Here is a 22,298-nt window from a genome sequence, read left to right as displayed (position 1 = left end):
GCCCTGGAACTGTGTAGCCTACAGACGTTTCTTACCTATCAGTGCCCTCATCCCAAAACGTGGCTCTGAGGGTTCCACACCAAGTAAGCCACGGTGGGGCTGGGACACAGACGCACGCCCTGCCAGGTGGCAGGTAGCTGCTCAAATCTGTGGCTCCTTGCCCACCCCCATGGGAGACTGGGAGAAGCTTCCAGCCTGCTGCTCTGGGCATTTGGGGAATGAACCCAAAGACATTGAGATCAAGATGAAGGAACCACGTGGGCATTCACCGTGTGTCTCACACAGTGCTCACACCTGCCAAGAGGTGCTCACTGATTGAAGGACAGAAGGCGACAAGAGCCAGGACTTGGCCAGGCGGGAGCCAGCACCCCGGAGCTCCAACCTGCTCTCCCACATGGCTGCAGGCACCCAAGGGCTTGGAGCATCTTCCGCCTCCCAGGTGTACAACCGGAAACTAGACCCAAAGTAGAGCAGCCGGAACCAGAACAGGTACTCCAGCAAGGGGTGCCAGTGTTGGAAGCCACAGCTTAACCTGCCGCCTCCAGAAGCAGCCCCCGTGCTCTTGAAAGACGAGAGCACACCTCACTGTGGGGACCTCACAGTGTCACCACTTGACACCTGCAACTCAGTAAGACCTGGAAGCTGACTCAGCAGATGCTGGGGTCTCGGATTCCCAGCTGACTCAGCACTGAGTCCAGCTCGTCTTGCATGGGGCTGGGGTCCCCCAGCCCAGAGCCGGTGCTCTGCCCTCCTCCCCGGGGCCCCTGTGGCGCTCACTCACCCTCAGCACCAGCTCCTTGGCAGATGGGGACATGAGGATGCGGTCGCACCATGCGGGGCACCGGGTGTTCATGTACTGCTCGCCCTGGGTGCAGTCCTCACTATATGGGTAGCTGTGGACAGAGAGGTGAAACTTGAGGGTGCTGGATTGGCGACACCTCCCCACCTCCATCCTGAAGGAAAGGGTGTAGATGGAAGTTTCCAGAAGACTTTACCCTCGAGTCCCAGAATATTGCCTGCAGTGGGGGGCAGAATCCCCATTAGTCTGCGCCATTGGGATCCACACGGCAGTGGGGTGCCACCGCTGGCTGGCAGCAGCCACACCCCTCCTCTCTGACGCCCAGCTAAGCTCCCCTCCCTGTGGGTTCTGTACCCAGGACACATCCCTTTCCCACTGAAGGCATCCAGCCGCTGGCCCCTAACCTGCTTGCCAAACCCCCACATAGTGAAGCAGGGTGGAGTTGGTGCTCATCCCTGCCCTGGCGTTCAGTGATCAAACTGTGTCTAAGACTGTTTGTGTGTGTTTGAGCACACACGTGGTGCTGAAAGGAGCTGGGAGTGGGGGGTGCTAGCCAGGCTCAGCACCCCTGGCAGCTGCCCTCCCCAGCTGGGAGTGGGGTGTGTGTGGGTGCTGCCCCCTGCCCAAACTCCTGCCAGCCAGGCTTAGCACCCTTGGGAGCCACCCTCCCCAGCTACATTCAGCTTCCTGGGGACTCACTTGATGCCAAGGAGGTGTCAGCCAGACTGGACGGCAGGGCCTCCCCTTCACAGCCAGCAGGTGTCCTGGCCACGGACCACCATCCTGCACCCCTCCCCCCAATGTACATGCACTGCCGGATGCTGGCTGTCTGTCGTGATTAATGCATGAGCACGAGGACTTATCTGGGCGGACCTGGCAGGCGGGGCGCCCACTGTGGCTCAGGGACAATGGTGTCCGTAAGGAAGTGGCGATAACAGGAACAATCGCCCACCTGTGCTCTCCCCGGCCTCCCGCAGGATGTGGGCAGCGGTCCCTTTGCTTGTTTCTGAGGTGTGGGCAGGCGGGAGATGGTGTAGCCGCATACCACAGCAGGCACAAAGGCCCAGTGTGGGTCCAGCAGGCCAGGTTTTGTGGGCAAGCCCTGGAGCTCGGGATCCTGGCCCTCACCTCGGCTCTGAGGCGCCTTTGGGGACAGAGTAAATCCCTCCTTAACCCTCATCAAACTTTGGTTCACAGGGCCTGTGTGAGTGGCCACATCATCTGGGGAGGCCTCGAGTCTCAGGAAACAAGTGTCAAACAGACTCACTGCTACTGGAACCCCACAAAGGGAAATAAAGCTAGAAGCAAAGAAATCACCAGCCCAGAGGAGCTGTGATCTCCTTAGAAGCCAGTGGCAGCAACTGTGCTGTGCCAGTTCTGCCTCACCTGGGCTCTGGAGATGGTCTGTGCCCAGGCCACCCAAAAGGCTGGCAGATCTGGCCTCTGGGCCCTCAGAGGCAGCAAGGAGCCGAGTGCCCTGGGGCTGCTCGGAATTCAGCTCCTCTGTCCCCACTCCACATCCCACCATGTGCTGGGGGCTGAGTTCCAACTCTGCTCCTGCCCAGGTGTGGGTGGCCAGCTCGCCCACTGCCCGTGTGGCCCACAAAGTCCCCCTGAGAGGGCCTGGGGCTCATGATGTGTTCAGACCTTATCCCGTCTCTCAAGGCCAAGGTCCCAACTTGATGTATGAAGGCCCAGTGGGGGTTCCTAGCCCCTGCCTCTTCAGCCTGGAACTTGTCCCTGCGCCTGGGACTTTCTCTGCTGGCCCTGGACCCAGAAGTGTGTGTCTAGGGGCAAGCAGGGCACACGGCAGCCTGTATCCATCTGACGTCAGTTGTAGCCCAGGAAAGGAGCATCTGGCCCAGAGCACGCATTGGGGTGTTACTGTCACTCATGTCGGGATCTGCCACACACATCCCACCCCAACACCCCGGCCTCCATGTGGGCCGCCAGGATACTAAGTGGAGCATTCCCCAGGGGTCTGGCAGGAGGAAGGACCACATGGACTGGATCCCAGGGGTGAGGGGCGACCTCCACAAGAGTGGACACAGGATGGTCAGTGGACACCCAGGTCCCAGCCCTCCCCAGCGCTTCGCCTTGATGTTGGAAACTACCAACAGTGGAGACAGCAGGACAGCTGATGGCCACAGAAAGGGTTGGGGCAGAGCTCGCACACACATGTGGGATGCACACACGTGGGGTATGTGCTCCCACTTGCACGGGCACACAGAGCAGAGCAGAGGGGGAGACGTCCCTGGGCAGCCACACCCTTACCTGGGAGGAAATGAGATGTCCAGCTCATGCAGCCTGTCCTTAAAGACGGACAGCTCCTTGTCAAACTCCAGGAGCTGAGGAGAGAATGGAGTCGCCTGAGGGCAGGCAGCTTCCTGGGGACTAGCCCTGCCCTTGGGTACTCCTGCCCTGGCTGGGTGGGGGGGACCACTGGGCACCAGATGGAGCCCATCCAGAAACACATCCAGAGGTTGTTGGTCAGAGCCCAGGCCTCCCAAGGCCCATGGCCACCTGAGACCTTCTCAGGACACAGGAAGTCTCCCATCCAGTGACCACCTGCACTGAGCTGCAGGCTCCAGGCCGTCACCCACCAGGGTCCAGTGTCCCAGCCCTTCTTCCCTGGAAGCACCCTGCTGGTCAGCTTTGCCCCTGTTGTGTCCACCTGTCTGGCCACATCTGTGACAGTGTATAGTACTCCCATCACAAAGCTTTCCCTTGACCTCGAGCTATCTGACATCAGGGGATGGGGTGGCTGCCTCATGTTGACTCCTTCCACTCAGGGCCAGGAGACCAGCTAACTGGGCACCGCCCGCTGGCCCAGCCAAAAACCACTAGTATGATGGGAATTCTACCTCCAGAGCCCTGGGAATTGTTGAGGGGTCCCTTCCTTCTCTCCCCTTGAGCCGTGAACTTTCCCAGGACTTGTGCCTGCAGGCAGCCCCAAGCCCTAATCTGATCTCTGCCGCCATTCAGGGAGACAACAGCTAGAGGACATGCAGGAGCTTGGAGTGGGCAGTGGCCGCAGGGGACGGCTCAGGCATCTAGTGGCCACCATGTACAAACGATAGTGCAGATCATGGTGGCCACTTCTGGGAAGGCAAAGCCTTGCATGTGGCAGAGTCTGCTCTGGTGCCCAGACTCCAGATACCGAGCTCTTACCAAGTGGTCCTGTCCCAAGGAAACAGCACACCTACCCACCTCTGTTGTGGCCTCAGCCTCTACACTGTGGGGCAATGGGCATGCCAGGCAGCATGGAAGCCAGGAGGTTGGGCACACAGGGCCTCTTCAGGCGAGGATCTAGTGTCACTCGGCTCACAGCTGTCTGCAAATCCTGGAGGGTATGGGAGCACTGCACACCACCCAACCCGGTGCAGGCTTATGTGACCCACTTGCCCGAGTGCCCGGCATCTTGTTCAAGGAGCAACCATGGGGGTTGCAGAAGGGCAATTTGTATTAGATTCCACGTGCACCCTCAGAGTACTCTCCTGGAGCACACTCCCAATCTCCTGCAGCACACTCACACTCACACTCTCCTGGAGTACACTCATACTCACACTCTCCTGGAGTACACTCATACTCAGCACTCTCCTGCAGCACACTCAACTCAGCACTCTCCTGGAGCACACTCACACTCACACTCTCCTGGAGTACACTCACACTCAGCACTCTCCTGCAGCACACTCAACTCAGCACTCTCCTGGAGCACACTCACACTCACTCTCCTGCAGCACACTCAGCACTCTCCTGTAGCACACTCACACCCAGCACTCTCCTGGAACACACTCACACCCAGCACTCTCCTGGAGCACACTCACACCCAGCACTCTCCTGGAGCACACTCACACTCACACTCTCCTGCAGCACACTCACACTCTCCTGTAGCACACTCACACCCAGCACTCTCCTGGAACACACTCACACTCAGCACTCTCCTGCAGCACACTCACACTCACACTCTCCTGGAGCACACTCACACTTACACTCTCCTGCAGCACACTCACACCCAGCACTCCTGGAGCACACTCACACTCAGCACTCTCCTGCAGCACACTCACACCCAGCACTCTCCTGGAGCACACTCACACTCAGCACTCTCCTGGAGCAAACTCACACTTACACTCTCCTGGAACACACCCACACTCTCCTGGAGCACACTCACACCCAGCACTCTCCTGGAGCAAACTCACACCCAGCACTCTCCTGGAACACACCTACACTCTCCTGGAGCACACTCACACTTACACTCTCCTGGAGCACACTCACACCCAGCACTCTCCTGGAGCAAACTCACACCCAGCACTCTCCTGGAACACACCCACACTCTCCTGGAGCACACTCACACCCAGCACTCTCCTGGAGCACACTCACACAGCACTCTCCTAGAGCACACTCACACACAGATGATCTGAACACTGACTTGGCCATGAAGGTACAACCAGACTCATCTTGCTCTCCTGGACTTTGTGTCCCATTGGCTGGCAATGTTAGTGCAACAGAAACAGCCAAATGTAAAAAGCCTTGTCTGTGGGGGTGACTTGCCTTGCTTGGGCCTGTTGGGCCCCCAACCTATGTGAGTAGCCTGAGGCTGCCCAGGTGCTGGGCCTGCCTTTCTGGTGGGCAGAGTGGGGTAAGGCCTGGCGGCGTTGCCAGGTGTGAGATGAGACGTTGCCTTAAGTTTCTGTGAATTTGTCATTTCTATCTCAGTGACCTGATAAGCAATCTCCCAAGTATTTGAACATTCCTGCTGGTTGCATGGGGCATGCGACAGTGAGGAAGCAGTCGCAGATCTGGCACAGCCATGGAGTGGCCTCTGTTACTGCGGAGATACTGGCTGGCAAATTGATGTGCTTGCAGCCGCACGGCGCTCCGCACAGAAGACAGCTCTGTCCAACAGGCCGCTTACCATGTGAGGGCCCGCCCTGCCCCACGACCGCCGAGGGAAATTTAATCTCTGCAAATCCTCGCCAGGGCCCTTGGTCCTACAGCCCTGACAGCCGCACTTACAATTAATTATACAATGGCGATGGGGATATCGACTAAACAAAGCCATAAATCATAGAAAAAGTCAATGGGCACGGACACACTCAATCATGTCCTGGCCAATGATTACTACTCTTAAAATACAATAATTATTTTCAGGAGCCAGCTTGAATTAAATTCCTGTCAGTTGGGTACAAGAGCGGAGGCTGATGAAGGGCTGGGATCCTGGGTGAGGCAGACCAGCCGCATCCATCCTACAGCGGTGGTGTGCATTGGTGGGCATGGGCACGTCTGCCTGTGGCCTGAAGAAATGATGGTGGACACACATCTGGCCACCGGCCAGGTCCTCGTGGTTGTGACTGCTTGGCATGCCAGTGCCCAGTGCCCCCCACCTCTGTGGGATCTAAGATGCCTTTCAAGGCAGCACTATCGGGGGTGTAATGGACAGTACACAGGGTAGCGAGCCTGCTGGCACCCGTCCATGTGCGTCTCTCTTGGCGGGACACACACAACCCTGACCTCCAGCTTAGCCTGCTGCAGGCTATGATTTACCTAATATATAGATTTCCACCAACTGTCAACATCTGGTGCCCCAGTGCGGTAAGGTGGGGAGGACTTCTCACGCTCCTCACAGAGGGTCTACTTCAGGAACTTCTTGTCCTGGCTGCTTCCAGGTCATGTGTGCTCACAGCTCTGGGCCACACTGCTGGGCTCTGGCCCTCCTTGCTCTTCCAGAATATTTTTGACCCCATCAGTGCCTCCTGACAACCCCCGGGCCTCTCCTCTGGCGGTCCTCTGCTTTCTTCATGTCTTGCCTGAGGTCCCTGGTGACACCCTCCCACTCTGGCTCAGCAGGGGCCTAGTAGCCCCATCCCTCCAACCTTCTCAGGTGGTCCTGCAGCCCAGGGTATCCTGGGCTCTTCCCCTCCTCTCTACCCTGCACAAGTGATCAGGCTGCCACCATGTTGCACAGAGAATGAGCAGCACAGGCCCAAGCTCGAGTAGACAGGCGCTGGCTGTGCAGGACAGACTAGCTGCAGCGGGACAGGGTGTTTGGCTCTCCTACAGAGCAGGAAGACAGGAAGCAGGCCGGGACTTCCAAAGCCTGAGGGACACATCATAGGGCGAGACAATGACTAGGCCGGGCTCCAGAGGGGCTGGGGAAGGGCAGCAGACCAGGCCTGACACCACAGGAGGAAGAGTGGACAGTTCCTGAAGCTGGGTCCCAGTGAGCAGGTAGCACGCAGGGACAGAGGCAGGAACCTGGAAAGAGGATTTAGGGCTGGGATGGAGTGACATACTTGGCCTGAGGGACACAGGGAGCTGAGCACTGTACAGCACAATAGCCCTGGGACAGCTAAAAATTGGCTTTGATCCTGCCAGGGAACCTGCAGGTCCTGGTGCACGAGGCTCTCACAGTTAGGAAGGAGACTACAGGCCTAGACACAAAGCAGTGTCCTAGCAAGTGGGCACAGGACACATCTGTGTGAGCACATAGGGTCAGGGACAGGGTTAGGGTCAGGGCAGGGCTGTGTGAGCACACAGGGTCAGGGCAGGGCTGTGTGAGCACACAGGGTCAGCATCAGGGTCAGGGTCAGGGCAGGGCTGTGTGAGCACACACAGGGTCAGCGTCAGGGTCAGGGTCAGGACTGTGTGAACACACAGGGTCAGGGCAGGGCCGTGTGAGCACACAGGGTCAGGGTCAGGGTCAGGGCAGGGCCTTGTGAGCACACAGGGTCAGGGTCAGGGCAGGGCCTTGTGAGCACACAGGGTCAGGGTCATGGTCATGGCAGGGCCTTGTGAGGTCACAGGGTCAGGGTCATGGTCAGGGCAGGGCCTTGTGAGCTCACAGGATCAGGGTCAGGTCAGGGCAGGGCCTTGTGAGCTCACAGGGTCAGGGCAGGGCCGTGTGAGCTCACAGGGTCAGGGTCAGGGCAGGGCCGTGTGAGCTCACAGGGTCAGGGTCAGGGTCAGGGCAGGGCCTTGTGAGCACACACAGGGTCAGGGTCAGGTCAGGGCAGGGCCATGTGAGCTCACAGGGTCAGGGTCATGGTCAGGGCAGGGCCGTGTGAGCACACAGGGTCAGGATCAGGGCAGGTCAGGGCAGGGCCTTGTGTGCTCACAGGGTCAGGGTCAGGGCAGGGCCGTGTGAGCTCACAGGGTCAGGGTCATGGTCAGGGCAGGGCCGTGTGAGCTCACAGGGTCATGATGTGGCAGTGCCTGTGCTCTTCTTCAGCACTTCTCCCACTTCCACCACGGGCACAGCCTCCTGGGTCCGGCAGTAGCCCTGCTGCTGTGGCCGCCTGGCGTGGCTGTGTCATATCTGAGCATTTGATCTCCCGAATCTCTGGAGCTGGTGTGAGCGTTCCTCCCTGTGCAAGACTGGGCAAACGTCCATCTGCCCTGGTCACCATTACCAGGTGTGCTGCTCTGATTTCAAATAGATGAAACAAGTGAGCGTTGAAACACAAAGTAGTGAAAGTTGGTTCCTGCAGCAGGGCTGCCTTGGCAGAGGCTGGTGTTTGGCTGAATGATTTGAGCCTGATTTATCCTGGTAGTCCTGTCTGCACGAGCATGTACCCCACCATGTGCACACATTCACTGACATGCACACACCACACACTCATACACACTTACCTGTGCACACCACACTCAAGTACACTAGAGTTTACACTGCACACTCAAGTGTACACTCTGCACATTCACCTGTGGACACTGCACTCATGTCCACTCACCTGTGCACACTCGCCTGTGCACACTCACTCACTCATGTGAACTCACGTATACTCGCTTGTGTACACTCATGTATACTCACCCATGTGAAATCACATACACTCGCCTGTACATATCACACTCACCTGTGCACACCACTCATGTACACTCACTTGTGCACACTATGTATACTCACCCGTGTGAACTTACGTACACTCACCTGTACATATCACACTTATCACACTCACCTGCACACACCACTCATGTATATTCACCTGTGCACTCATATATACTCACTCATGTGAACTCACGTATACTCACCTGTGCACACTCATGTATACTCACTCACGAATACTCGCTTGTGCACTCATGTCTACTCACCCATGTGAACTCATGTACACTCACCTGTACATATCACACTCACCTGCACACACCACTCATGTACATTCACCTGTGCACTCACATATACTCACTCATGTATACTCACTCACGAATACTTGCTTGTGCACTCATGTCTACTCACCCATGTGAACTCATGTACACTCACCTGTACATATCACACTCACCTGCACACACCACTCATGTACATTCACCTGTGCACTCACATATACTCACTCATGTATACTCACTCACGAATACTCGCTTGTACACACTCATGTATACTCACCCATGTGAACTTACATACACTCACCTGTACATATCACACTCATCACACCTGTGCACACCACTCATGTACACTCACTTGTGCACACTCACGTATACTCACCCATGTGAACCCATGTACACTCACTTGTACACATCACACTCATCACACTCACCTGTGCACTCATGCGCACTTACCTGTGCACACTCATCCATGTACACACGTTCACTCACATGCTCACTGCACACTTGTGCATCACTCACTCTCATCTGCATTTGCATGTACTCAGGAGTATCACAGGCTAAATACACACACACACACACACACACACACACATCTCACACTCCTACCAGCCACGTGCATGTGTGGCTCCTTATTCAGAATGAAGTCCCCAGTCCGTAAGTTCAACCAAGGTCTGGAAATTGAGGCCTTCTGTACACACACCACCTGCGAGGGTGTCAGAGTCTGCTGGCACAGACAAGGGCAGAGACGCAGCAACCCCAGCCCTGGGCCAGCCCAGGACACTCACTGCCGTGCCGTTGTTGTCCCGAAACACCTCCTGGTTGACATAGTCGAAGAGCTTCTTCTCCAGCTGCAGCATGACCTGCAATAAGAACCTCATGTTGGGCAGTACCCAGCTGCCTGGTCCTGACTTCCTGCACTGCTGCCCACCTGTGTCCTGCAGTACTCACCTTCCGGTCATTGTCCGACTCACGGAATATCAGCTTCACAACTTCGTTGGTATCGGCAGCCCGCACTGTCTGCATTGTGGCCTTGGTGCACAGTGTCTGCGGGTAGACACCAAGGTGAAGTTAACGGTCCCGTCCACAGGTTTGACCCTGCCAGCTGATTGGCCTGCTCTGTAATGGAGAGCATTGCTGTCCCAAGGAATCATGGGCTGCTACCCAGAGCCCCAGCTGCCCCTGCCCAACATGGTACAAATGCTGGACACAGAATACACTGACCACTGCAGCAGAGGGCCCTCCCTGTCCCCGGGTCTGTCCAGGTAGTCATGTTGGCAGTGCAGGGTGAGAACGTAAACCCGTGGGGACAGGTGCAGCATTATAGGTGCCCACAGTATGGGCACCAAGCCCAGGCCCCTACGGGTGGGCAGGAAGGAAGGGCAGTAAGATGCAGGGCCCTGCCTAGGGCATGGGGGTGCTGTGTGCATCTACAGGAACAGGGAGATTGGGTGGCAGAGGTGGGGCCACCTTGAAGTTGGTACTCAGGCATTCCAGGGCAGCCTATGGAGCAGGTAGCAGAGGACAGGGCAAGCTGGTGGGCAGCCATGCCGCTCCATGAGCTGCTTCTAGCCCATGCAGAGTTGTTCAGGAACTTCTTGCCTCAAGCTCGGGGCCATACAGGTGAGGACTGGTGGGTCACTTCCTCAGGGTCACTGGGTCTACTAATTGCCAGAAGCAGATCCGAGGAGCCCCAAGCCACCCAGGCACCCCAGAGACTGCGCAGCTGAGGTGGTCACAAGGCAAGAGCCTGTGCATCCCGCAGCTGCACGAGGCTGGAGTGTGGGCGATAAGGCTGATCTGATGCCAGGGCCGGGGGCTGGCCGAGCGTCATGTATAACTGACAAGGTTTTAGGGGAACTGGACTTGACACCTGGACTTAAAAAATAAAAACAGGATTCACTTTTAAAAGAACATTGGAACAAAAGTGATTTTGAAGCTTTAAAGATCTCTCCCCTGCACAGCCTCCAGAGCCCCTGGCCCAAGGGCAGCCTGGGCTAGAGCCTGCTGTGGCTGGCTGCAGGACAGCTGGTCGGCACTGTCCCAGGCCATTGGCATTCCGTGCACAGGCCGCCTAAGCAGGTCGTGCCCTCTGGAGTGGCTTCTGCACTCTGTGTCACAGAAAGCAGGATTAGAACAGGCACCCAAACACCAGCCAAAGCGGTGGGGCCGAGGTCCTGCCCCATCCAGATGCTAATGTGCCTGAAGGGCTTAAGCTCCTTGCAGTGAATGGGAGAGGACGGGGAGGCAGACGGCCATTGTCGCACCCAGCACGGCCCTCAGAAAATTCACGGTTCTGGCTCCCAAAGGCATCAGCTGGGACCTTACAAAACAAAACTGCAAACCTGCCTGTCTGGAGGCGGGACCCCCGTAGCCTGCAGGGGGGCCTCCTGAAGCTACTCCCATCCAGCGTGCCCACTCAAGCAAAAAAAGCCAGGGTGCCATCTGGGTCTGGCCAGCTCAGCTCCAGCAGAAGGGAGCTTTCTCTTCTGAGGGGGAAACAGCTCCAAATGAGGATTCTGAAAAGCCACCACAATCAACAAGGGTGGCCTTGGGCACCTCCTCCCTGGTGCTCAGTGTGGGGAACCACAGGACCCCTGGGTGGACAGTGACCAAGGTCCCAGGCTAGCATCCACAGGGTCACCTGGCAGCAGGTGGTGTGGGACCTGACACACACACGCACGGTGTGGTACCTGACACATGCACACACGGTGTGGTACATGACACACACACACATGCACGATGCGGTACCTGACACACACACAGGGTGTGTGGTACCTGACACGCACACACGGTGTGGTACCTGACACATGCACACACAGTGTGGTACCACACACACACACACACACACACACACGGTGTGGTACATGACACACACAGTATGTGGTACCTGACACATGCACACACGGTGTGGTACATGACACACAACCACACAGTGTGGTACATGACACACATACACATGCACGGTGTGGTACCTGACACACACGCACGGTGTGGTACATGACACACACACATGCACGGTGTGGTGCCTGACACACACGCACGGTGTGGTACATGACACACACATGCACGGTGTGGTACCTGACACATGCACACACGCACAGTGTGGTACCTGACACACACGCACAGTGTGGTACCTGACACACACGCACGGTGTGTGGTACCTGACACACAATCACATGCACAGTGTGGTACCTGACACACACACACATGCACAGTGTGGTACATGACACACACACACGCACGGTGTGGTACCTGACACACAATCACACAGTGTGGTACCTGACACATGCACACACGGTGTGGTACCTGACACACACACACACGCACAGTGTGGTACATGACAAACGCACACACGGTGTGTGGTACCTGACACACAATCACACGGTGTGGTACCTGACACATGCACACACAGTGTGGTACCTGACACACACGCGCACAGTGTCGTACATGACACACAACCACAATCACAGATGGCATGGTACGTTTCACACAGTGTGGCGCTGAGGTGTCCGGTACAAAGTCCAGAACCTGAATGCTTCAGTCAGGATGCAGACCCCTCGGGGAACTCCTGACCTACCTGTGGCCTAGGTATACCTGTTGGAGCCAGCAACCCCTGGGCAGGGGCCAGCAGAGGGCATGTACGGGCCCAGGACAGGGCAAGGTGGACAAGGCTGCTCTGCACAGATGGCTCGGATGATGGCTGCCGTGGAGCTGAGCCCTGTGAGGGCCAGAGGGTTCCTGTTCCAGGAAGTTGTGGGCAGCGTCCCTCTGCCTCCTTCCATCTTCTCAAGGATCAGGGCCATCTGCTGTTGCCACTGCGAGGGGCACTGGCCTGTGGCCTTCAGGGGGCTGACAAGGCCATGCTGCACAATACCCAAGGGCCTGCAGAACGGGCCATTGAGACCCTGTCAGCTGGGGTTTCCACCAGCTGGACCTACACCCAGGACGCCCCGGGGTCCAGGTGGGAACAGGTGTGTGTAGGTGCCATGCTTCACCAGCAGAGAGGCAAAGAACCCACCTTCCTGCCTTCAGATGCCTTGGGGGCAGCATGATCTGGGCCACGCTGGAAGCAGCTCCTCACAGACGGGCAGCAAGCCCAGGGAACAAGTTTAACGGTCCACTGGGTCTGCTTTGTAACTGAAGTTCTACATCAATCCACATGGAGTTGTGTAGCAGTCACGGGGTCCATGCAAGAGGGTAGCAGTGAGGGGACCAGTGCAGCAGGCTGAGCCCAATGCTCCACCCTGGGTCCACTGGGTGGTCCCCTCACTCCCTGGGCCAACGATTTCCAGTAGGGGATCTTGCTCCTCCCCAGGCAGCTCTGGGCAGGCTTCTTCTGAGGAGTCTGGGCAGTCCAGCTGTCTGCTCTGGACATACCCTGCTGGCAGTGCCAGGCTGACCCTGGGACCCTGATGCCTACTGCCTACTATTGCAGTTCAGATCAGCTGGCTCCAATGGACACATGCAAGATTGGAGTCAGCCACTGCATCTAGCTCCCGGCTCATTCAGCCACACCAGGGGCTGGCACAGCAGCCTCAGCTGGGTCTGCAGCCACGCCTCTGGACGTGCCAGCTTTGTCTGCACCCGGGACTTTGACTGGGGTCTTGTGCTCACAGCAGCCGGGGGCCGGGTGCCAGCCCCACAGCCTGTAGGATGTGACCTAAGGACGTGCAGTTCGTGACCTTTTCCAACAATTCCCTCTCAAGGCCAGCAGAGTCAGTCTTGGGACCCCTCTCAGGTAATCAGGGAGTGGCATCTGCCATGGCTGCCAACAGGGTGGTGACAGGCGGCAGGTGTGGTACAGCCAGGCCATGTGGAGACGGGTGTGCCGGGTACCACTGTCACTCAGTGTCACCACGGCCAGCTGAGTGCCCAGCTGCCAGTTGCGCTGCGCCAGGCATGAAGCACGCCTCCCGATGAGGCAGCGGAGTGGAGCAGCAGCCGCCGGGGCTTATTGTGTGTTTTAATTACAGTTCCAGCAGCCTGGCATGAACCATGCTCTGCAAGCGGGCACGTAGAGCTCATTTGCACCGGCAGCATGGGGCAGTGCCCTCTTCACAGCAGCCAGGCCCGAGCACCTGGGGCTGAGGCTGCCCATCCTCACTGAGGGATGGACAATCTCCATCTTGAATCTGTGGTGGTCCTGGCTCCTGTCACTGGGCACTCACTGTCATAGACATGGATCTTACAAACTTCTGATGGGTCTTGCCCACAAGCCACGTGCACTCCCCAAGAGTCGCAGCTTCCCTCCTGTTTGCCATAAGGGAGGGTTTGACTTTGTAGCAGGGCCTGTGGGAAACACCTCATTGGCCAGCCCAGAGATGGTCACTGCAGTTTCTGGGTAGGTGCCTTAGCCTGGACCCTTGGCTGGCCCAGCCACGCAGCTTTGCAGGTCGACCTTCTCGACCCTGCCTCCCCATGCTACCACTTACAAACATGGCTGCATGCCAGGCATGCCCCTGTGTGCTGTGCTCTGGGGCGGCTGCATACTGGGACCTAGAAACGCATAAATGGCCGCCAGCTGCAAGCAGCTTCCTGGGCCAACAGGCGCAGATGGCACACCAGTGGGGAACTCTGACCCTGGAGGGGGGCAGAAGCCTTCCTTGGTGGCATCATGTGGCCTCCTCTTAGTGGCTCTGCAGGCAGAAGCAGGGCCCACAGGGGACATGAGTGCAGACCTGGTGATTTTCCCACATATAGCCACCCTTGTTCCCATGGCCCTGGAGGGTCCTCCCTGACATGTGCCCCTCCTCTTGCCTGGCAAAATCCAGGTATGGCCCTCTCATGGGAATCCACCCAGCTAGCTACATGGAGGGACTGCCAGGTTGTGACTGAGAGGCCTGGCGTTGGGCCCCACCCCGGCACAGTGGAGCACAGAGGCAAAGCCTGGGGCCGATGGAGGGGCCCACATGGCTGTCCTTGGCACAGGTCCAGCCATGCACCACGGGGATCCTCCTGGCGGGCACCCAGGCAGAGGGCCTGGGTTTATCCTGGCTGTTTCCTGCTGGCAGACATCCTGGGAGGTAGCAGTATGGGTTGAGAACTTGGGGAAGGCCTGGCTGGAGCTCCTGCACATCTAGGTGGAGCGAACCAGGATTTAGGACGAAACAGTAGATTCTCTTGCAAGTAAAATAAATACATAAGCTTTATTTTTCTTTCTTTTTTTAACTGGAATCAAGTTTAAAATCTGGCTCCTTGACTGAGGCAGTCCTGAAGGCCTCCGGCCCTGGAGAAGCACACGCAGGTCCTGAGCCCAGGAGGATGGAGCAGGGCTGCCCTTGCCTCGTGTAGGGTGAGGGGTCTGCGTGCAATGGACAGTGAGGACCTGAATGGCAGGAGCAGGACCAAGCCCCGATTCAGGGGCCCAGCCTGAGCAATGGAAACTGCAGTCTGCCCCATAAGCTTGCCCATGCCCATGTCCACTGGCCTGGCCATTCCCCAGCAGGGTGTCCACGGTCTACCCAGGGACCAGCAGGCTGCCTCAGGGGTTCTGCATTCTACAGTGTCAGCCCCAGGGGCACAGGCAGGGTCCCTCTTGGAGACATGGTGCCCCCTTCCTGTGGCAGCTCCCAGAGGTCTCAGGGTTGGTGGGTGGAGACAGCCCAGCTCAGCACTGGAGCAGGAATCCAGCTCTGGTGAAACAAAAGCCTGGGTCCCAGGGCCCCCACCCCATTGTCATACATAGGTTGAGTTGGGCTCTGGCTTTTCCCCCTCCCCAGGCAGAAGCCCTAGTCTGCAGACCCTGGGCGGTGGCCCTGTATCCTCACCTTCCTGGTGGACTTACTGCCCTCTGGCCGACTCACTGCAGCCACAGGTTCAGGCATCTGTGTGCAGCGAGGCAGGTCTGGGCAGGTGCCACAGCTTAATTACAGAGTGGGGACGTCAGCAGCATGGTGCTCATCTCCGTCAGAAGCACGCTTGCTTGTCAGCAGAGGTAATTTTCCATGGAGGATGGAAGATTAATGAGGGAAGGAGCAGGCACTGGGAATGCGACAGGGAGGCTGCACTGCTGGCGTGGGCCACACAGGTGTAGGTGTGATAGAAGCAGCTCTGTACCTGCTGTGTCCTGGGGAGCCGAGCATCCACAGCACTGGGAGATGGGGCCAGGGTGGCCAGGGTGGCCGGGAAGGCGAGCACCCTGGACCTGCTGGCAGTCAACCAGGTTGCAGGACTCACACTGCGGGACTGGCCTACAGCCTGGGTCTGGGGCCTTGATCTTACTCAGGACCCCCTAGGGTCACCCAATTTAATAGCATGGTGCTGCACCATGAGAAGCCTGGAGAGCTCCTGCGCAAGGGTCTTTATCTAAAGAGAGCAAAAACCAGCTATGATCTATGGTCCGTAATCATGAGGCTTACTGACAAGACACCCACCCTGAGAGCAGACAACGCCACTGCACCCTCACACAGCACACTGCACCCTCACACAGCACACTGCACCCTCACACAGCACACTACACCCTCACATAGCACAATGCACCCTCACACAGCACACTGCACCCTCACACAGCACACCGCATACAGCACACTGCACCCTCACACAGCACACTGCATACAGCACACTGCACCCTCACACAGCACACTGCATACAGCACACTACACCCTCACACAGCACACTGCACCCTCACACAGCACACTGCACCCTCACACAGCACACTGCATACAGCACACTGCACCCTCACACAGCACACTGCACCCTCACACAGCACACCGCACCCTCACACAGCACACTGCACCCTCACACAGCACACTGCACCCTCATACAGCACACCGCACCCTCACACAGCACACTGCACCCTCACACAGCACACTGCACCCTCACACAGCACACTGCACCCTCATACAGCACACCGCACCCTCACACAGCACACTACACCCTCACACAGCACACTGCACCCTCACACAGCACACTGCACCCTCACACAGCACACTACACCCTCACACAGCACACTGCACCCTCACACAGCACACTACACCCTCACACAGCACACTGCACCCTCACACAGCACACTGCACCCTCACACAGCACACTGCACCCTCACATAGCACAATGCACCCTCACACAGCACACTGCACCCTCACACAGCACACCGCATACAGCACACTGCACCCTCACACAGCACACTGCATACAGCACACTGCACCCTCACACAGCATACAGCACACTACACCCTCACACAGCACACTGCACCCTCACACAGCACACTGCACCCTCACACAGCACACTGCATACAGCACACTGCACCCTCACACAGCACACTGCATACAGCACACTGCACCCTCACACAGCACACTGCACCCTCACACAGCACACTGCACCCTCACACAGCACACTGCACCCTCACGCAGCACACTGCACCCTCACGCAGCACACTGCACCCTCACACAGCACACTGCACCCTCACACAGCACACTACACCCTCACACAGCACACTACACCCTCACACAGCACACTGCACCCTCACGCAGCACACTGCACCCTCACACAGCACACGGACACTGCACCCTCACACAGTGTCACTGTACCCTCACCCAGAAAAGGCTTGCACACAGCTGGAACAATCCTTAATGACTCTGTGTCCAGTCCTCACTTATGTGGGGAAGCAGTGGCCACAGATGGAACCCTGATCCTAACACCTCTCATGGCTCTGCAGGTGGCCTGATCACCTACTCCCCACTTGCTGGGTCACCTGATCCCTTCTGGCCTGCTCTGATGCCCATGATGCCAGTGTACTGAAAACACGGGAAAATGAATCAAAAAATCTGAGTTCATTTTGGTGTTGGGACACAGGTCACCGCATTCACCTGTAACACCCAACCCTGTCACTTTGGAGTGTGACACAGTGACCTAGACACAGCCGTGGGCAGGCACTCAGCACCTACCTCCACCACAGACTTGGAATCCAGCCGGAAGTTGAAATCACCAAAGACGAAGTAGGCAACTTTCTCAAATCGCTGGTCAATGATTCTGGCAGGAGGGAAGGAGACAGAAGTCACAGGCTGCACGTGGGGTCAGGAATGCCAACAACAGCCCCAGTCCTGCACCCATGCGTGAGGTCAGGAATGGTACTATCAGCCCCGGGCCTGCACTTACTTGTGCGGTCAGGAACCCTATTGACAGCCCCCGATCCTGCACCCATACCATATGGGAAACCATGCATGGAACCTCTGCCTCTCTAGGGCTCAATCTGGAGCCCCCTATGGTCACAGCCCATCTTAGCATGGGCACACATGAGTCAAGGGGCAGGTGGTTCCTCCTATGGTCACGGCCCATCCTAGCATGGGCACACATGAGCCAAGGGACGAGTGGTTCCCCCCATGGCCCCAGCACATCCAGGCAGACACTTGAACTCAAGGGTTGGGGCTATGACTCCTTGCCATGGTCACAGCACATTGCAGCATGGACATGTGAGCCTGAGGGGAGGGGCCGTGTCCCCCCCTCAAGACATGGACAACTGTGAGCCTGCAAGCAGGGGCTGGCAGCAGCCTTGATACAAAAAGGGCAGGGCAGAAGTGCTTGTATGGGAAAGAATTCCTGAGAAGCAAGGTGGATGCTGAGGGAGATCGGCTAGCAAGTCTTGGAGCCTTTTATTCACTAGCTGCAAAGTGTGTTTCTAGGCACCAGGCTGAAGGTGGCCATGTGTCCACAAGAATGTGCAATAAAATGCCAATTATGCACTGCCTGGCTCACAGACCTCAAGGCTCACCAGCACACCCACAAGGACTCTCACTGACCAACACACTCACCAGCACACCCACAGGGACTCTCACTGACCAACACACTCACCAGCACACCCACAAGGACTCTCACTGACCAACACACTCACCAGCACACCCACAGGGACTCTCACTGACCAACACACTCACCAGCACACCCACAGGGACTCTCACTGACCAACACACTCACCAGCACACCCACAGGGACTCTCACTGACCAACACACTCACCAGCACACCCACAGGGACTCTCACTGACCAACACACTCACCAGCACACCCACAGGGACTCTCACTGACCAACACACTCACCAGCACACCCACAGGGACTCTCACTGACCAACACACTCACCAGCACATCCTCGGGGATCCCATTGTTTAATCAAAGAGAAAAATGCAAGTGACAAAGCTCTCAGAGGGTGTACCTGCACTGGTCACTGGCATGCTGCCAGTCCTCTGTCCTCAGTTGTCCGCTAGGTCCATGAGAGGATCTCATAGGTCCTTGCCTTCCTCAGCCTGGTGATCAGAATGTCTCTGACCCTGCCCAGCCGGTGTTTCTGGAGCCACTGTGTTTGCACTTTCATGGAGCTTGGGTAGGGCCCAGGAGTATCATGGATTCTGAGTTTGAGTTGGTACTGGCTACTCAGTCATGCCAGATTGTTCTCCTGGACTCATCTTTTTTTTTTTTTTTTTTTTTTTTAGGAACAGAGATCTGCCACCTCTGGCTATCAGAATGGGGCTACCATCCACGTGTCTGTGACTAGCCGTGGTCCCCCCTGCCCTGCTCTGGAGGCTTCCTGATCAGTGCAAGAGGAGCAGCTATGTCTTCTCCACTCAGCCAAGTCCTGGCTCCTTCCACTCTTCTCGCATGCCTGCTTCCTGGGGGCTGTGCCCACAGCCTGGGTTCTGTCCTGGCCCTGGCCCTTTTTATTTTCAGCATCAGAAGGAAAATGTCGGGATTCTGAAAGAATTCACAGTGATGGTTGCTCCTGCACCGGGCAGTGGTTGCCAACCCACGTCACTCAGGAACTTCTACTTTAGCAGGCAGAAGTGTCAACCCATCGGAGATCCTTCAAGCTTCTTGGTGCTTCACCCCCTGAAGTAAACTACACACGCCACGGGCCCATGCACAGCCCTTTCCCCAGGGCACTGGCCTTCAGAGCTCTGCTGCTTTCTGGCATCTTCCTATCCACCCCTGTAGGGCTCTGATTAATGCTCAAAAATTATCTATTAGAAATGTTCCACTGGCAGGTTCACTCCCCATCCCAGTCTCCCACCCAAGTGGCTGGGGCCAAGCACCTGAGCCATAAGCTGCTGTCCTGACCACCACACCAAATCTGCCCCCCTCCCCCCCGCAATTTGCTCTCACAGGGCAGATGTGGCCTCGGCTCCTCACACTCCCTCATGCACATCCATCCCGCATCTTCTTGCCAAATCCCACAAGGTGCCCTGTTTTCCTTGACATTAGCAATTGTTTTCTATTTAAACCTTAAGTGGGAATGAAGGAACATTGGCCATGTCATTCATTTGCTTTAAAATGCAATCTCCCCGTGGAAAGTGCGTCCTGCTTTCTGCCATCACTCTGCGGGCCCCAGATCCCATGTGGCAGAGGGATGGCAAGAAGCTGGTGCTACAATCCCTCTCCCCTGCTCCCTGGTGTCTGAGACCCTCAAAGCCTGCTTGCTCCTGGGCTCAGCACGCATGTGCCTGGCCTGTTCCCCACACCTTGTCCCTGTTGGGCTCCCCAGATGATCATCCACCATGGCCAGCTGAGGGATCCAGTGGGGCGGGCAACCAGCGAGCCATGCGCCCTGCTCCCTTCCTGTGGAGAGGCACCCCACCGGCAAGTGCTCATGTGGGAGAGGTCCTGCCTAGCCCAGGCCTGTCCCCACAGCTCCCTGAGGCGCCCAGGCTGGCAGGTAGTGACACATAGCACAGCTCCTTCTGTTCAGGGAGACAGCTCTCACCTCTTCCTGAACATTCAAACCATGGGACCCCAATGTCTAACGCTGCCAGCCGAAGTGGCACCCAGGGGAAGGGCAGTCCCATCCTGGCCAGGGCATTTGCAGGTGAGAACCCAGGGCCCCCATGTTGTCCTGCCCACAGCCACAGGCCACCGGCTGCCAAGTCTGTCTATCAGGACGGCATCCAAGGATCCCCCATGAACGCAGGCTCCATCCAGGAGGCCCAAAGCCAGCAGAACTGACTGCATGGTTGGTCGCTGGGTGCCACTTCACCTAGCTCCTGGAATGCCAGCGCCCACATCAAGGAATGCTCCTGTGAACGAACACTTGCAGGTGGGGTGCAGAGGCCTGAGCTGTAGGAAGCCCCAGCGTGCTCACAGGAGCAGATGCCCCCACTCCAGCCTCTGGCCCACGGGCATTGGGCGTGGCTGGAGCCCTCCACGGCGTCTCACCACGCACCGTGCCCTGCTCTGATATAATAGCGTAAGCCAATTAATAACCGCCAGCACTCGGAAGGTCGCGCAGCAAGCAGTAAGATGAAGCAGCTGTCAGCACCGAGGCAATTGCCTGAGTGCCCAGGCCTGGGCCTCACAGCACTCACTTTTCATCTCAGTATAGTGCTATTTGGGCCAGAAAAGAGCAGCGTTGTTTTAAAATTAATTACCTTGTCAGTGGCTATTATGATTAAAAAGTAGGCCCACTTCAATATCATGTGCCTAATTCAAAAGGAAAATGACAAAAAGAGCCATAAAAATCAATTTTTTAGGCTCCAAAGACAGTGTCTTTCTGCCCTGGTGGGGGCTGTGCTTCCCAGAAGCCAGCAGGAGCAGGCTTGCACAGGGTGCCCGTGGCTCCAGCAGACGCTCTCTCCCCTCACCATGGGTGGGCGCTGAACAGTGAGCAGCTGGCCTCAGCTCATTCCACTTGCTCCCGGGACAGCACTAAGTGGCCAACACTGACCACGTAGAAATACTAAAGCCACTTGGAATGTTCCATTCAATAGTCACTTCAAAGCTTCTCCTCAAGTGATGGAGGAGCTTGGAAAACTCCTGTCAGGACACAGTCCCTGCAGGTGAATGCAAGAATCACAATAGGGAGCAGTCCATACCAGACCAGGACATGGCACTTACCAGCATACATTTGGTGCAGGTCAGGGGTGGACCCAGCTGGGCCAGTTCACATCACCTGTTGGCGAACCCTAGCACCAGAATAGCATGTGAGTCGGGCCAGGTTTGATTGCAACACATATCAGTACACATGAGGGCTAGGACTGCTGCCAGCTAGGCTGCACTAGGCCTGTAACCCCCATTGGCATGAGCTAGAATTGGGGGTGGGTTGGGCTGGGCCAGGCCAGGCTACAGCACCTACTGGCAAAAACCAAGGTGAGGCAGGCCATGCCAGATCGGGCCGTGGCACCCAACCAATACACATGAGACTCAGGGTGGAGGGGGCAAAGCTGATAGTGGGGCTGCATGGGGCTCGCCTGTTGGATTACCATTCCCACTGGAGAGCGTGAATTGGGATGGGGGCAGACCAGACCGGGCAGAGCTACAACACCTGTTGGCCTCATGTGAGCTGGACCAGGGAAAAGCCAGGTTCAGTTGACTGTTCCTACTGGTACAAGCATAAGTCAGAATGGGTGTGGGTTGGTTGGGCTCTGCCACAGCATCAGATGGCAGATGCTGGCACAGAGGGCTGATTCTGTCAAGCCAAACTGAGAACCACCTAGA

At 57.0% G+C, this 22,298-nt stretch overlaps 1 protein-coding gene across 2 annotated transcripts in view; it reads right to left on the bottom strand.

Annotated features, from left to right (window-relative positions):
* The window catches only part of INPP5A (inositol polyphosphate-5-phosphatase A), a 122,295-nt gene that overhangs the window by 2,763 nt on the left and 97,234 nt on the right, over nucleotides 1–22,298 (bottom strand). For both annotated transcript variants that reach the window (XM_058671663.1, XM_058671662.1), the window contains exons 9-13: nucleotides 17,773–17,857; nucleotides 9,839–9,934; nucleotides 9,676–9,750; nucleotides 3,074–3,147; nucleotides 782–893 (exon numbers count right to left, since the gene is read on the bottom strand). In XM_058671663.1, coding sequence (XP_058527646.1) covers nucleotides 782–893; nucleotides 3,074–3,147; nucleotides 9,676–9,750; nucleotides 9,839–9,934; nucleotides 17,773–17,857 — 442 coding nt within the window. The remainder of the gene's footprint in view (nucleotides 1–781; nucleotides 894–3,073; nucleotides 3,148–9,675; nucleotides 9,751–9,838; nucleotides 9,935–17,772; nucleotides 17,858–22,298) is intronic.

The sequence above is a fragment of the Ochotona princeps genome, chromosome 13 (assembly GCF_030435755.1).
Source record: "Ochotona princeps isolate mOchPri1 chromosome 13, mOchPri1.hap1, whole genome shotgun sequence".
Taxonomy (NCBI): Eukaryota; Metazoa; Chordata; class Mammalia; order Lagomorpha; family Ochotonidae; genus Ochotona; species Ochotona princeps.
Note: the sequence above shows the minus strand (reverse complement) of the source record. Positions and strands in the feature narration are given on the sequence as shown.